The sequence below is a fragment of the Panthera tigris genome, chromosome E1 (genome assembly GCF_018350195.1).
Source record: "Panthera tigris isolate Pti1 chromosome E1, P.tigris_Pti1_mat1.1, whole genome shotgun sequence".
NCBI lineage: Eukaryota > Metazoa > Chordata > Mammalia > Carnivora > Felidae > Panthera > Panthera tigris.
The window spans coordinates 15,977,826-15,993,515 of record NC_056673.1 but is presented as its reverse complement, the minus strand read 5'-3'; the positions used below and the strand labels follow the sequence as shown (position 1 = coordinate 15,993,515).

The 15,690-nt window shown below is 52.6% G+C and overlaps 1 protein-coding gene across 3 annotated transcripts in view; it reads left to right on the top strand.

The window, feature by feature from the left end:
* ABR (ABR activator of RhoGEF and GTPase) overlaps nucleotides 1-15,690 on the top strand; it is a 182,531-nt gene that overhangs the window by 122,309 nt on the left and 44,532 nt on the right. For all 3 annotated transcript variants that reach the window (XM_042967607.1, XM_042967608.1, XM_007076094.3), the window contains 5 exons: nucleotides 2,694-2,754; nucleotides 7,587-7,639; nucleotides 8,207-8,347; nucleotides 10,101-10,222; nucleotides 11,951-12,116. In XM_042967607.1, coding sequence (XP_042823541.1) covers nucleotides 2,694-2,754; nucleotides 7,587-7,639; nucleotides 8,207-8,347; nucleotides 10,101-10,222; nucleotides 11,951-12,116 — 543 coding nt within the window. The remainder of the gene's footprint in view (nucleotides 1-2,693; nucleotides 2,755-7,586; nucleotides 7,640-8,206; nucleotides 8,348-10,100; nucleotides 10,223-11,950; nucleotides 12,117-15,690) is intronic.

Here is a 15,690-nt window from a genome sequence, read left to right as displayed (position 1 = left end):
AACCCAGACTTGCTTGATAAGAACCACCAGGAGCACTGTTTAAAATGCAGATCTTCAGACACCTTCCCTGGTGCTTCAATTCAGAGGGTTTGGGTGGGACCCAGGAGTCTATATTTTTAACAAGCTTCCCAGGTGATTTTATGAGCAGGAAGATTTGAAGAGGTCTAAACTAGGTGGTGTGTTTTTTTTTTTTTTTTTTAGTGTTTATTTATTTATTTTTGAGAGACAGAGTGGGGAAGGGCAGAGAGAGAGGGAGCCACAGAATCCAAAGCAGGATCCAGACTCAGGCTCCCACAATTAACAGATGTTAACCTCACCCCAAACGGTGAGATCATGACCTGAGCCAAAGTTGGATGTTTAGCCGACTGAGCCACCCAGGCGCCCCAAGGTGGTGTTTTAAGATCCTTGCAATCCCACAACAGAGAGAGGGCCAGGCCCATTTATGTGGAGACACAGCCATACACCTTCCAGCTGGTAATAGACCTGTCCCCCTGTTGCAGCTAAGCCTTCTTCCCATTCTCTGGAGGGCAAAGATGTGGCAATGTCTGCCATTGACGCTTCCCTCCAGGAAGTGTCAGGGAGGAGCTCGCATATCCTCCGGGAGCAGAGCCCAGCTTACCCCTTTGGTCAGAAGGATCTCAGTGAGACCCCCAAGCTGCTGGCCTTGCAGTCACGGCACCAGCTCCAAGCCTGGGACAAGAAAACCTCTGGTTCCAGGGACAGGGGGCTCCTTCTGCAGTTTTGGAAATCCTGCCTTACGGGCCTCTCTGGACTCTTTGCTTTCCGCTCTCAGCGCTGGTGCTAGAAAAGTTGGTGAGACGTAGGATAGTGTTTGTGAGACTCCTGGGGTTATGGGTTCTCCTCCAGTTTGGAACTAGCGGAGAGGCAGCACAAGGGTTGGGCAGATGGAGATGAAAACGTCAGCTTAATTACTAGTAAAAGCCAGATTGGAAAATGTAGACTTGGGTCTGCGGCCACATTGGGCTTGCTAATACTTCCCCTCCACCATCAAATACATCTACTGGGGACGGAAGCAGGGAGCTAAGCTCAGTTTCTTCTCCCAGAGTCAGCCGTCAGGTGAGTCACCCTCTGCCTGGGAGGACAGAGTTGGGTGGGGAAGTCCCTCTACATGGAGTCACAAGGCTGGAGAAATGGCGCTTCCCCTTATCACTCCCAGCGCTCCCTGGGAACAAACTGGAGCCCTCTGATCTGTGTTCAAGGCTGCCCGGGGTCATGTACAGTCCAGAGAGTGGTGAGTCTCCCCTTAGCTTGGGCTGACTGCCCATTCTCTTTGGTCGGCGCCGGCCCCTGCATCCCTCCCCTAGTCCCTGGCGAAGGCTGCTGGCCCCAAAGGCGGAGCCAGCCCCTTGGCCTGCTGCCAGGTGGCTTCTCACCCTGATTCATGCACTGATGCCGTCGCTTCCTAGCTTCCTACTGGCGCTTCCACTTAATCACTGCAGTCAGGCCCTTCTCTGCAGCAGGAGCGATTTCATACCTCCAGGCCACACTGGAGAGGAGCATAGAGAAAAATTTCCTGAAGCTGGGAATCCAGTCACCAGCCAGAGACACAGTCTTGAGGAGCTGAGTAACCCCCTTCTCCCCACCCCCATGCTCAGTCCCCAAGGGTTTTCTCTGTCTAGAAACAGCCTGAGGCAGGAGTAGGAAATGGGGAGCTCCCGTCGCTGCCTGGACATTTCCCCACTTCCAGGCAGAGCAGACAACATCACCTGAGTTTCTGACCTTGGCCTCACCTCGCCCTGGCCTCTCTGCTGACACCCCACTCGGAGGCCCCCTCCGTGCACTCAGCCCCGCAAGTGGGGGTTGCATTACAGCTCCAATTACAGGCCATACTGGTCTGTTGCCAAAGGGCTAGAGCAGGAAGCTCTCTCTGTAAAGGCAGATAAAAGAGGACGGAATGGATAAGCCATCCCTGGAGTCTGTTTCCAGCCCTCACTTCTGGATCACTTTGCCTGGGGTCCAGGAGGGGTGTTGGCTCTTCCTTCCTCGCTTGCAGTTTTCTCTCTGCTGCCAGCACAGGCACCGGTGGGTGGGGAGTGGCAGGTGTGGTTGTGGGCTGGGTTGAGTCCCTCTCAATCTGGGTAGGATATAGGTCAGACCACCCTGTGGAGCTGGGTCTCTGCCCCAGGGGTGCTGCCTCCCTGCCTCCCCCTGTGCAAGACCTTATCCCCTTATCTCCATCCCTCCTTGTCTCCAGGTCTGCTTGTGCCCCAAGGTGCTGGTACTCCTTTTGCTTGTCCTCTCAAATCCCACGTACCCCGGGCTGATGTGTACAACCCTGTGTGTGGCTGCTGTGGAGGGAACCCTGACCAGGGGTGGGGGTGGCGGTGGGGGGCAGGGGGAGGTCCTGTTCTTGTCACCACCCATTCATTGGAATGCCCTCCGAGTCACCAGGGAGGGGCTTTAGGGGGTGTGTCTGAGGAGCACTATTGTCACAGACCTCTCTGGTACCCAGAACCCCTCCTCCTCACCTACACCCAGTCTTGGGACTCCACAGCCTCCAGGAGATCATGGTTGTGGCACAGGGAGTCGGGAGTCAGTGAGGCAGGCAGTGGGGGGACCCATGCTTTGGTCTTTGCCCTCCTCTTCACACCCTGGGTTTCAGAGCCCTACTTGCTATGCCTCCAGTGGGGGATGGGGAGGCCATGTAGTGATTCCTCCCCTCTGTTTGGCAGGAACTCAAAGTGAAAGGTCCCAAGGACTCCAAGGACAGCCACACATCAGTCACTATGGAAGGTACTCTGGGGAACGAGCTGGGTAACAGTCACCTTCCTTTGTCTGCCTTTGTGGACTACGGTGCCCTGCTTGTGTGAGCATGTGCGTGCGAGTGTGTGAGTGTGTGTGGTGCACAAATGGGAAGAATCCAGCCTCTGTCCCTAGGCAGCCGGCCAGCTACAAACGTGCTCCTCCTTAGGATGCCAGCAGGCAGCTCGCTCCCCTCCTCCTCCCCCTTCCCCCTCCTGCCTCTCCACGCGCGCGCCTCCCTCCCCGCCCCTCCCCCTTGCTAGAGGAGCACTCTGAAGCGGCTGCTTGATTCAGGCTGTGCAGCAGCAGCCGGCAAGGTGGCTGAGTGGCCAGGCTGCTGATGGGAGCCACCGAGCGATGGCCGCAAGCTCCTGCCGCTGGGACGGAGGCTGCCATGGAAATTCTCCTCATCATTCGCTTCTGCTGTAACTGCACCTATGGTAACCTAGGCCCCCTCTCACGGGAGGCGGTGTAGCTTCCCACCTCTGGGGGCTGGCCAGAGTGGGCTTATGTGTGGCTGGCAAGGTTTGGGGGCAGCAGGGAAGGGGGTGGGTGCAAATGGCTAGATCTGTGTTTACCCCCGTTCTGGCCAGCTTCCAGCTTGGACTTGAAGTCTGGGGCCACGCGGGGCAGGGTGGCTCGGAAATGGAACGACCAGGCTAGAAGCATCCAGGTACCCCCGTCCCGAGGATTGGTGGGGAATTGGGGGCTTAGCTTGAGAGGCTGTGGGCAACTTCCTGGAGATGCTGTTTAAGAAGAGAAAGTGACCAGGCTGTGCCTGCAGGTGTGGCAACCCTGGGGCTAAAGGGGCCCGGCAGGAGACCGTCAAAGAGTGGCACGTGGTCTGGACAGCAGTGCCTCCGGCCAGGGGGACCCCGCTGGAGGGACAGGTTGGGAGTTTCTTTGTTTCCGGAGAGAGGAGAGGCGGTTGAGCCGCCAGGGTATTGTGTGCTCAGAGCGCACATGCTGCCTTCGCGACATTCTCTCCTCAGAACAGCGGCAGTGGGAGAACGCGGATGCAGTTGGGAGAGCAGGAAGGAATTGGGTTGCTCCCGGGATGGGGGGGTGTTTCTAGCCTCTGGAGACCCGCAAGCTGAGGTCTCGGCACTTGGTGCAAGCCAGTAGGAGAGGGGGGCGTGGCAGGCTGCCGCCTTGTGAAGGTCACACACCCACTGGTCAATGGAAGGGACCCAGAGCATCCTCTTTGCAGCTCCCTCAGCAAGGAGGTCCTGGGACAGGCGCGTGCTGTCAGCCAGGCTCTTGCTCAGAGCAGGTAGGAGCAGGCCCAGGAAAGGGGGTGTCCGGAAGCAGCGGCCACTGCTCTCTGAGGCAAGAAGTGCCTTAGGGATGACCCGAGCTGCCTTTGGCAGGGACGGGGTGCAGAGGGAGGGTCAGGTGTGACCTCCACGCCAGCTGCCCTGGGCCCCTGTGTGTTGGAGCGGCAGGCGGCTGGTTTTAGGACCTCCTTCCCTGAGGCGTTTTGTCTCTGCATCCTCTCAGTCACTTTGCCTTCACATCTCCGTGGTAACCTGGAGCTCCTTGTGGAAGGCTGAACGGAGGAGGGTGGCTGTTTGCTGAAGGAGAAATGATGAGGTTTCCTGGGCTCTTTCTCAGAGGCCACTGTGCTGGAGGGGCTGTTGTCTGCTCTCCTTCTCAGGCCATGCTGTGTCGAGGCTCGTTCTTGATGGAGGAACCCCTGAGGTAGCCCCTCTCCAGCTGCCCCAGGAGGACGGCTGTGGGAACCCCAGTCACCGGGCAGGAGCTGTCCTGGGCCCCCCACCCGTTGGCTCAGATTCCAACAGGCTGGGGTCAAGAGGAGGGATGGACTTGAAATTGCCTTGTTTGAAGATCAGAGGAGAAGTGCTCTTTTTGGTTTGGCCTAGGAGTGGGTCAGGTCTCCACTCTGCCTCCTTAAAAAGGAAACCGGTCAGCCCTTTGCTTCCTCTTCCCTCCCCAAAAGGGAGTTGAGTCTTAGTGAAACAGACCTGGGACTGGAGTTCAGGGTTTTTTTTTTTTGTGACTGCAATGCTGTCTTTGAAGTCAGCTTCAAAGTGGGGAGGGAGGAGAGAATGAGCTTTTACCAACCACACTGTTTAGAATCTTCTCAGCCCCTCCAAGAGACACTGGTTCTGGAAGTTCCCGGGGGGAGATTCTGCACTTGGGGCTCACTCTGGCTTACTGGTTTATTTGCTGCACGTCTCTGTGCCAGTTGCTGTGGGGGATGCAAAAGGAAGTTGTGTGTGATCCAGGCCCCCAAGGAGGGGGCTCATCTTGGTAACAAAAAAGAGGCCAGCTTACCTACTCCTTCCTGGTGAATCTTGCCAAGAATTCTCCCGAGGGTCACTGAGCTTTCTCAGACACTGCCCTCCTGTACCGAAGATGATAGCTCAAAGCCAGGAGCATGGGTAGACCTACATTCAAAACCCAGCTACCATTTGCAGCTTTGTTATTATAAGCAAGTTATGTAACTTCTCCGCGCCTTAGAGAAGTTTCCTCATCTGTAAAATGGGGCTAGTGATAATTAATTGCTTGTCTTTCTAATCAAAGGAAATAGCACGTATAAGAGAGTGCCACTGGATGCAGATTAAGTGCCCAGCAGACTACAGAGAGGCCAGCTTGCTTATGTCAGTGGTCTGACTTTTAGGCACTGTGAGTGTCGTTTGCAAAAATCCTCATCAGGGAAGCCTTCCTGGAAGAGGTGGGGAGACAGGCATTGTAACTTGGTGAATGGTGTCTATCCCAGGAACTGGAATGGCATGGTGAGGAGAAGGGAGAGTAGGGGAAGCAGGGGCAGGAAGGGCCATGGAACAGGTAAGGGGGGAAGGGTGGGCTCTTTACCCTGCATTGTTAGGGGAGACTGGTGTACAGGGGCCATGGGGTACACGGCCCGTGGGGTACACGATGAGCAGAACATCGGGGTTGTTCTTCCCCCTCTTTTTCCCTCCATATCTGACTGTGGCCCCAGGGCCCTCTTCCTGCACTCCCCTGTCCCCACCATTCCTCCCCTCTCCCCCAACCCAGGCACTCATTCCACAGCCCCAATCAGGTAACCTCGAGGTGACCTCAGACGTATTAATAGCCCCTCTGAAACCCAACCCACCATTTGCGCAGACCTCTGAGCTTAGTCAGCCGCTTCCTGCCGGGACCTGGGAGAGGGGCAGAGGGAGCTGGCACTGCAGTACCAGCTTTCCCCGGGCTAGGACTCCAGAGCCCACGCTGGCAGGTGTCTGCTGAACTTGCACTTTCTCTTGGGTCTTTGGGGTTCTTGGGTGTGATTTCCCCCCTGCAGATGAGCTAAGCCACAGGTGGATACTCTAAATAGTGTCAATACGGGTCCTCCTGCCCTAGGCTGGTAACTGGGCTGTATCCTCCCTATCCCTGGATAACCCCAGCCTGGTCCTGTTCATTTTGGTTCCCATATACCATGGGGAGGGTCTCTAGCAATTGCTAAGTTAAGAAAGGCCTAAAATAAGGCACGGAAAGTGTGTTTGCCTAAAGCAGTAGTTTTCAACCATTGGTACATATCAGAATCAGCAAAGGAACTTTTTAAAAATGCTAATACCCAGGTTCCACCCAGCAGAGATTGGGATTTCGCTGATGAGGTGGGGAGAGTGGAGCAGGCAGCTGTTTCTTTTAAGAGCTCCCCCAGTGATTCTAAAGGGCAGCCAAGCAAAGACTGCAGATAAGGCTCATGGCGCACCACTGAGACTGTATCTTCTCCATAGCCAGCAGATCGTTCCCCAAAGTGTCTGCTTAGCAGTGCATGGGGTATTTATATCTACAGGGGACTCTTTGGTTCGGGGGCTAGCTAGGGCATGAGTGTCGGCTCTGGGACTGTCACAACCAGCCTCCTGCCTCTTCCTGCCCCAGGGCAGGAGGACAGAGGTCACGAGCCTATGGACAGAGGCATCCAGGTGGACGGAGGCTGAACCACCTATGTTGGGAGGGGTGAGGCACAGCTGTTTGTAGGAAGCTTTGTTTGGAAGTATGGTCAGCCAGCTGCTGCCTCCACCTGTCCCTGCTGAATCCCAGCAATCCTCATTTGTCCTGGTCAGCCACAGGGTGTGGTGAATGGGGGCCCTGCTGAGCTAGCATTTCCCCAGCCTCTTCGGGGCTCCCAGAGGCCCCACCTGAATTCCTGTGGGAAATCTTTGCCCCCTCAGCTGCCACTTGGTTGAGAGCAGAGCCTTTATGTGGAGAGCTGGCCTGCCTCCCTGGCCCTCAGCCTGTCCTGTTTGGTTGGAGAGTTTGAGGGCGTGGAGGGTGGCGGGGGGGGGGGGGGGGTGGTCTTCTCATGGGGATGAGGCCAACCGTGTGGGTCGGAACAAAGCCTGCCGTTCCCAGCTGGCAATGCCAGAACTTGGACCGGAGGAGTATAAGAATGATTGGGTGTGGAGGAACTACCTTCCCTGGAAAAACAGCACGTCTCTTTCCCACATTCTGGGGGTGCTAGAGCTCTATGGGGTAAGGCTAGGTATAGCTGTATGATGCAGGGTTAAGGGTGCAGAGGAGCATCTTCATCTGCTCTGAGCCTGGTCAGACAAGGACAGGCCTGTGGGATGGCCCTTAAAGAAGTCACCTCTGGTGACTGATGAGACGAGGCAGGTAGGAGGGGGCCTGGGCTGCCAGGGCTGCATGTCTGCCTGTTGGTGTCATCTGGCCTGCCCTGGGACAGAATGGAGCTGTGGCTTCCTGCACATGGGTGTCCATGTAGGGCAGCGGCAGGGGGGCGGAGAGGGTGGGGATAAGGCTCATCTCTAAGGTGTCGAGCTACTCCCTGTATGTCATCTGTCCTGTCTCCTTCTCCCTGCCTTTGCCAACAGCTCTGCTCTACAAGCCCATTGACCGAGTCACCAGGAGCACCCTGGTCCTACATGTGAGTGTCAGCCCCCTGGATGGCCAGGGAGGTGTTAGGAGTCGAGTGGGAGGCTGAGCCCAGGGTGGTGAGTGCTGGAGTCACTGAGAACAACCCACTTGGGGAGCCGGGTAGAGTGTCCCTGGGTCCCGACTGTACCTGCCTGGTCTGTGGTAGCTATGCCAATGGACCCAGGGCCTAAATATAGCCTGGCTACTAAGTTTGACATTTGACCAAATGCTCCCGGGGAGGCAGGTACTTCCTGCCTCCCCATCCCTGGCCTAATGGTCTCCAGGATCCTTGGAGCAGCTGTGGGGTAGGTAGAGGGGTGTCTCTCGCAGCTGCTCGGTGAGATGAGACTCCACCTGGCTCACTCCGCCAGGGGGAAGAGTGATGACTGCACTAGTAACAAAGGGGCGCCACTGCCCTGACGCTGCCTCTCTGACCCTGATTTTGCAGGCATGACCAGATTAGAGCATGGGTCCCTTAGCGCCCCCCCTTGGAATTCCTTTGGTGAAGATTGAGTCCCCACTGTCTTCTCGTTGAGCCCCAGAACTGCCGCCCCTGACTCACCCCACCCCTTCCCAGGACCTGCTGAAGCACACACCTGTGGACCACCCAGACTACCCGCTGCTCCAGGATGCCCTCCGCATCTCCCAGAACTTCCTGTCCAGCATCAATGAGGACATCGACCCCCGCCGGACTGCCGTCACAACCCCCAAGGGAGAGGTGAGCTCAGGACCCAGCCCAGCCACTCACCCAGGCTGAGAAGGGTGCAGTGGACCACATCACCTATCCCTGCCCTCTTGCACAGGGGAGCAGGCATTCTGCCTCTCCAACCCTCCTCTCCCATGCCCAGCCAAGAAAAGGTCTTCAGGCCCTGGGAGCTTTAAGTTCGGTGTCTCATTAATCTTTATAATAATCCACTGAGGCCTGGAGAGTCTCTGATGATCTGACACAAGGTCTCTTGGCCATAAGTGTTGGAACTGGATTTTTTAGCTGGGGTTATCTCTCTGCAAGCCTCACGCACTGTCCCCCATACCAGGGAAACCAGGGGCTCTGGCTCTCACAGTGCTGAATGCACACACCCACCGTGGGCAGTGTGATGCCCTCAGGGTCCCCTGGAAGATAATGGCACAGCCTGAGGGAGCCCGGGGAGTCGACCTCTGAGCTGCCTGTTATCAGCCTGCACGAATAAGAGGGCAGGAGCTAGGAGCGAGCCCAACAGCAAGAAATTCTAGAATGAGAGGTGGCTAAGGTTGCTGGAATGTCCCAGGTGGGCACCTAGATGTGGTACAGCAGCTCCAGTTCCTTGGGGCCCCTTCTTGGTGGAAGGGTGGGGGTATCCCAGAGAGGGGAAGCGGTTTAAAGAATCGAAGGGACAGTTAACCCACGTGGGTCAGCAGCGTGGCCCTTATACAGTGCTCCCTGTCCGGGGGAGGTAATTAATTGGCATTTAGGAGTGGAGGCTGGCTGAGTTTATGTTCCTTTGTTACATCTACAAGCCCCCAATATCTCCTGGGGAGGGAAGTAATGAGGGACAGGGTCTGGAGTGTGACTAATGGGGCACAGAGAGCTGTCCCTGTGCGCAACTCCCAGCTCTGGTTTGCAAATCCTGGAATGTCACTGGCTTGTTTGACTCAAAGATAGCTGAAAGCTCTCCAGAAGGTTTAGAGCACTGTCGGTTTCAGGTCTTTTTAACTGTATACTTTCACCATGCCCACCTACATATCACAGAATATGTAGGTCACGTGGTATATAACACAGGGAAGGCTGGGACAGTTTGTGACAGCCCCAGAGAAGCCTGCTGGCTCTGAGGGTGTCAGGGAGGAAAGTCTGGAAGTTCTGCGTGGAGCAAAATGCTCTTAACCATCCAGAACCCAGGTTAGAGATGGCTGCAGTTTCCCCCAGGAACTGGTACAGCCCCACCCAAGGGAGACCAGTATCTCCTGTCCACCTGAGGGCGCCTATAGAATCCACTCAGAGGTGGCATAAACAGACCCCAGTGGGTCTGTGGGTCAAGGTTGAACTGAAACAAGATCATCTTCTTAGGCAAGGTTGGGGTGGTTCTGGGGCTGGGAGTGGGTGGTGTTCACGCCCCAGTGTGGAGAAACCAAGTCATTCTGGACTATTGTCTATCCAGGTGAGAGCTGTTGGCAGCTGGGGGGAAATACAAAGCTACCATTTATCGATCACATATTATGTGCCAGGCATTAGGCCGTTTTACATATACCGTCTTGCTTTACAGGGCAAGGGCAATCCTACTTTACAGGGCAGACATCATTGTCCCCATCTTACAGATGTTAAGACTGAGACTCAGAGGTCAGGGAACTTGCCCAAGATCACAGCCAGAAAGCCCGTGTCTGTGGGACCTTACCTGTGTCCCTGTGGTACCTCCCAGCTGGATGGTGCCCCCAGAGCAGGCCGGGCCCTAGGTTGACTCCCCCTGAGCAGGTGGGGGTGGGTGTGCTATCTCCCTCAGACACGGCAGCTGGTGAAGGACGGCTTCCTGGTGGAAGTGTCGGAGAGCTCCCGGAAGCTGCGGCACGTCTTCCTCTTTACAGATGTCCTACTGTGCGCCAAACTCAAGAAGACATCCGCAGGGTGAGTCCAGGGGGCAAGGTGGGAGGGAGCTAGACTCTGACCCCTGAGGAGCCCCCTCCCCCGCACCTGGGGCAGTCCGCATTTATTTTTCCTTTTAAAAAACACATTAATTCATTTTGTTTTACTACATATCCTTTTTCTAAAGATAAATCCTGTTTTTAATTATAAAGATAATACAACCAAATTACAGGGGGAAAAACCCATCACCCACCCGATCATAAGCATCAGTCTCCTGCTGCTATATTTCCTTCCAGTTTTTTTAAACCTTCTCATGTTTTTTCATGTACTTGTAATCAGAGTGAATGCCCAATTTTGGTTGCTGCTTTTTCCATTTCACGTCATAAGCATTTTCCCCGTTGCTGCCTAATCTTCATAATCATCCTTTTACTTTCCTGCATGATGTTACAAGTGGATATGCCATAATTTACTTAAGCATTCTCCTTTTATTAGACAGCTCTAAATTTTTGCTAACTGCAATTTGGTGAATATTCATTAAATCTGCTGTCATTATTGAGTGCTTATGCCATGCCAGGTGCCATGACAAATGCTTTGACTCTATTATTTCCAATCTTCCCCCAAACTCCACAAAGTGGGTATTATTATCCTCATCTCACAGACAAGAGAAGAGACTTAGAAAAGTTAAATCAGGGGCGTCTGGGTGGCTCAGTCAGTTGAGTGTCCAACTCTTCTTGATTTTGGCTCAGGTCATGATCCCAGGGTTATGGGATCAAGCCCCACCTCAGGCTCTGTGCTGAGTGTGGAGCCTACTTTGGATTCTGTTTCCCTCTGCCCCTCTCCCCTACTCACATGTGCGTGCTCTCTCTCTAAAATAAAAAAAGAAGAAGAAGAAAAAAAATCAGTTGCCCAAGGTTGCACTAGAGCTAGAGAAGGTAGGATTTGAACCTTAATCAGACCTGAAAGCTGCTTTCCACCTCCGTCTCCACATGCAGTGACATGAGTCCACACTGTGCCGTGAGCAGGAGAGGTTATGTGGTACTCATTCCCTCATTTTTCCTCCCCCACTTCTTGATCCCCTACTGTGTGCCTCAGAGTCCAGGGGAGACTGCAGCACTAAGGGGCCACAACGAGAGGTGCAAACCCAACGCCTGAGGGAAGTGAGAGAAGGAGAGGTTATTATGTGCTTTAGTTCCCTGGAACGGGATCACAGATGAGATCATTCAAAAGCAGAGATGGCAGTCATAAGCAAAGACACCTATGCCTTTAGTCCTTTGCCCGTGACAGACATTACTAATGAACCACGGCACTGTTTCCCACTAGGCTTGGGTGTGGCTTTATAATATTCTACCCAGTACCCCACATGGCCTCTATTGATCAGAGTTGGCATTAAAGATAACATGTGTGAATACACCTCTAGCCCAAAGGATAACGAATATGAGCTAAGGAGAGATAGGCTTGGGGGAGGGAAGAGTGTGCAATGGGGAATAGGAAAGTGTTAGAGGGTTGAGATATTTAAAAACATCAGTCGTACTGGGCCTGAAGATTGGCAAGGCCAAGGTCCACAGCCCTCACCGCCGCCTGACCCTAGAACTTGACTGTCATTTCTCCACACGTGGGTTTTCTGATCAGACTCCTCAAGGACATGGATCATTCTTGCCTGTGACAAGTTCACAGCAAATCCCTTTCAGGTTTCTTTGGATTCTAGCAGTTCAGGCTTGAAGAGCCAAGTTCCTTCCCTCTGGCTCATGTCTTTCTCTGGCTCGTTTGCAGGAAGCACCAGCAATATGACTGCAAGTGGTACATCCCCCTGGCCGACCTAGTGTTTCCATCCCCTGAGGAGTCTGAGGCCAGCCCCCAGGTGCATCCCTTCCCAGACCATGAGCTGGAAGACATGAAAATGAAGATTTCTGCCCTCAAGAGTGAAATCCAGAAGGAGGTGAGTAGAGCCTGGCATCTGAGCCGAGGTAGGAAGGGTGGCCCTTTTCCTTGGGCCCTTTGAACCAGGTGTGCCAAGGTGGCAGAAGGAGGGGAAGTTGTGAGTTTTGAGACTCTGATAAGGGAGGCGGGATGCAAGGATAGGAGGCCTCAAGTACATGCTCAGGAAGAGACTCTGGCTGTGGCAGATTAGCACTGAGCAGATGGAGGGAAGGCCAAGGAAGTCAGTGCTCAGAATTGACTGAAGTTAGTCATAGGAAGTTTCCTGGTGTATGTCAAGCACTGTAGAAAAGGGAAGTGAGAGAAGAAGGCCTTCTTAAGGAAAAGCAGGATGCATGCAAGAAGGGGCCTGAGAGGCCTCTCAGACTGGGGAGCCTGGGTGGTTCAGTGGGTTAAGTGTCTGACTCTTGACTTCAGCTCAGGTCATGATCTCACGGTTCATGGGATCGAGCCCCACATTGAATACCATGCTCACTGTGTGGAGCCTGCTTGGGATTCATTCTCTCTCTCTCTCTCTCTTTCTCTCTCTCTCTCTCTCAAAATAAATAAATAAGGGGCACCTGGGTGGCTCAGTCAGTTAAGTGTCCGACTTCGGCTGAGGTCATGATCTCAGGGTTCGTGAGTACAAGTACAAGCCCCACATTGGGCTCTGTACTGACAGCTCAGAGCCTGGATCCTGTTTCAGATTCTATCTCTCCCTCTCTCTCTGCTACTCCCTCGCTCACGCTGTCTCTGTCTCTCAAAAATAAATAAACATTGGACAAAAAATTTTAATAAAAATAAATAAACTTCAGGGGCGCCTGGGTGGCTCAGTCGGTTGAGCGTCCGACTTCGGCTCAGGTCATGATCTCACAGTCTGTGAGTTCGAGCCCCGCATCGGGCTCTGTGCTGATGGCTGAGAGCCTGGAGCCTGCTTCCGATTCTGTGTCTCCCTCTCTCTCTGTCCCTTCCCTGCTCATGCTCTGTCTCTCTCTGTCTCAAAAATAAATAAAAACATTAAGAAAAAATAACTAAATAAATAAATAAAATAAACTTTTAAAAAATTTAAATGAAAAACTAAAAATGCACAGAAGCTTGTGCTGTAGCCTAGAACTGAAATTCTTATCAAACTCATGTCGAACATTTGCACACATTTATCACGTGTTAAGTCTCAAAGGAAATCTCAAATTAAAAAAAATTTTTTTTAAGTAAGCTCTATGCCCAACATGGGGCTTGAACTCCCAATCCCAAGATCAAGAGTCACATGCTCCACCAACTGAGCCAGCCAGGTATCCCTAAAAAAATTGATGGCCTACTGGTCGTGTTCACAGACCACAGTGAAGCAAAATTAGAAATCAACAAGTAGAATACAGTTAAGTAAATGCCTAGAAAATTAAAACTTTCAAGGTGAAAAGGAAGTCAAATCGACACTACAAAATGTTTAGAACTGCATGAAAATGAAAGCACTCATATCAAACCCCATGGATGTGGCCAAAGCACTCTTTAGAGGCAAATGTATAGCCTTCAATTCATATATTTGAAAACAATGGCTGGAGGAAAGCCCCCCTAGAAGGAGCCTTCCCGGTGAATGTCACGAAAGGCATGGAGAGGCTTGGTTGGTTGGCCTGGTTTCCTCTCCTCGCCCAGTGACTTGGCTTAGGCCTCACCTCCCGAAGAGTCTTCCCTGATATGTACCCATTGCAGTCTAGGTTGGGTGCCTTGCTTTCCGGCTCCTGGTGTTTGCCCCTTTGTTTTGCTTTATTGGTCCTGAATCATAATTTCACTGGCTGCTTTCTCTTTTCCCCACTTGAATTTGAACTCTAGCCAGGGCACTGTTTTCTTCAGTTCTAGGTCCCTAGGACTTAGCACATAATAGATGCTTCATAAACAGTTATTGAGGAATCCATGACCAGATGGCTTCTAAGAATACTTTCAGCTTAGACATCCCTCTTTGAATGAGAGGAAGACCACAGTAATGACCCCAGGGGTGTCTGGGTCAGAGAGATGACCTAGGACTGGGGGTGTGATGCAGGCACATCTCCTCAGAAGGGGCACAGGTGTCCTCCTCCTGAATGGCCAAGCCCCACCCCGGGGCATCCTGGTCCTGGTTGATGGTGGACTTTGTCCTCTCCCTCCTGTACCAGGTGCACAGATGTGGCCTTCTACTCAGTTGAAGGTACACTTGCTGAGCTCCACTGGCCGCTGGCTGCAGGGGTGTGCCACATACCTCTCACAGAGTTCCTTGTCTTACCCATTACTGACGTCAGCATGTGACACGATATGAGGAGAGTCCCTGGGGAAGCACATTGTTGTTCTCTGAGTCACAGAAGCAATGATTTATTCTTTTAATAATACTTTTTAAAAAACTTGTTTTTTTTCTAATCACCAATGTAACACTGGCTTATTGTAACAAGAAATACAATACTGAAGTGTACAAAGTGTAACAGATTAGCACCCACCCCCCATTGTCAGCAGTTTAAGGTGTGTTCTTCTAGACTCTTCTCTGCTTTTATGGGTGTGTAGTATGTTTTTTGTAATGAGACCAGACTACAATGTGCCATTTTGCAACTTAAGCTTTTCACTTAATGGTGTGTCTTAGAGCTTTTTGGACCTAGCAGATTCTTTTTAACAGCTGTATCCTATTCTTTTAATGTTTATTTATTTATTTTTTATTTTTTTTTATTTTTTTTTTCAACGTTTTTTATTTATTTTTGGGACAGAGAGAGACAGAGCATGAACGGGGGAGGGGCAGAGAGAGAGGGAGACACAGAATCAGAAACAGGCTCCAGGCTCCGAGCCATCAGCCCAGAGCCCGACGCGGGGCTCGAACTCATGGACCGCGAGATCGTGACCTGGCTGAAGTCGGACGCTTAACCGACTGCGCCACCCAGGCGCCCCAGATGTTTATTTATTTTTGAGAGAGAGCAAGAGTGTAGGGGAGGGACAGAGAGAATCCTAAACAGGCTCCATACTGTCAGCCGTCAGCACAGGGCCCGACTCGGGGCTCGAACTCATGAACCGTGAGATCATGACGTGAGCAGAAATCAAGAGTTGGACGCTTAACCCATTGAGTGACCCAGGTGCCCCAGCTGCAATCCTATTGTATTCTGTTGCTTGACTGCACGAGGACGCATGTGATATTTTACTCTCAACCGGCAAGACTGCAGTAAACCTGACTGCACTCCTATTTCTCTCTGGTAGATTCCTTACAAGTGGGATGGCTGGGACAGAGGGCTTGCACTAATTGCCACATTTACCTCTGAAAAGGTTGCATCTGATTATGTACCAACCCCCCCCCCTTCCCTGCAATGTGTGAGAGTCACTGTCTCCCCACACTGTCATAACACTGGCTATGAGCAGTTGTTGCCATTTTTGCTAGTCTAGTGGGTAAGAAAATGCCATAGAGATGAATTCTAACTGAGGAGCTTGAGGGCAGTGCCAGAACGGAAATGTGGAGCATAACCACAGTTAATAAGACGGAAGGGATCCTTCATGAAATACAAACTTGAAAAGCTGGAGGAGACAGCATGGGCTGAGACATAATGGCTTGTTAAAGAATAGGGAATAATAATACTGTGCAGCTGAGGTGGGGGGTG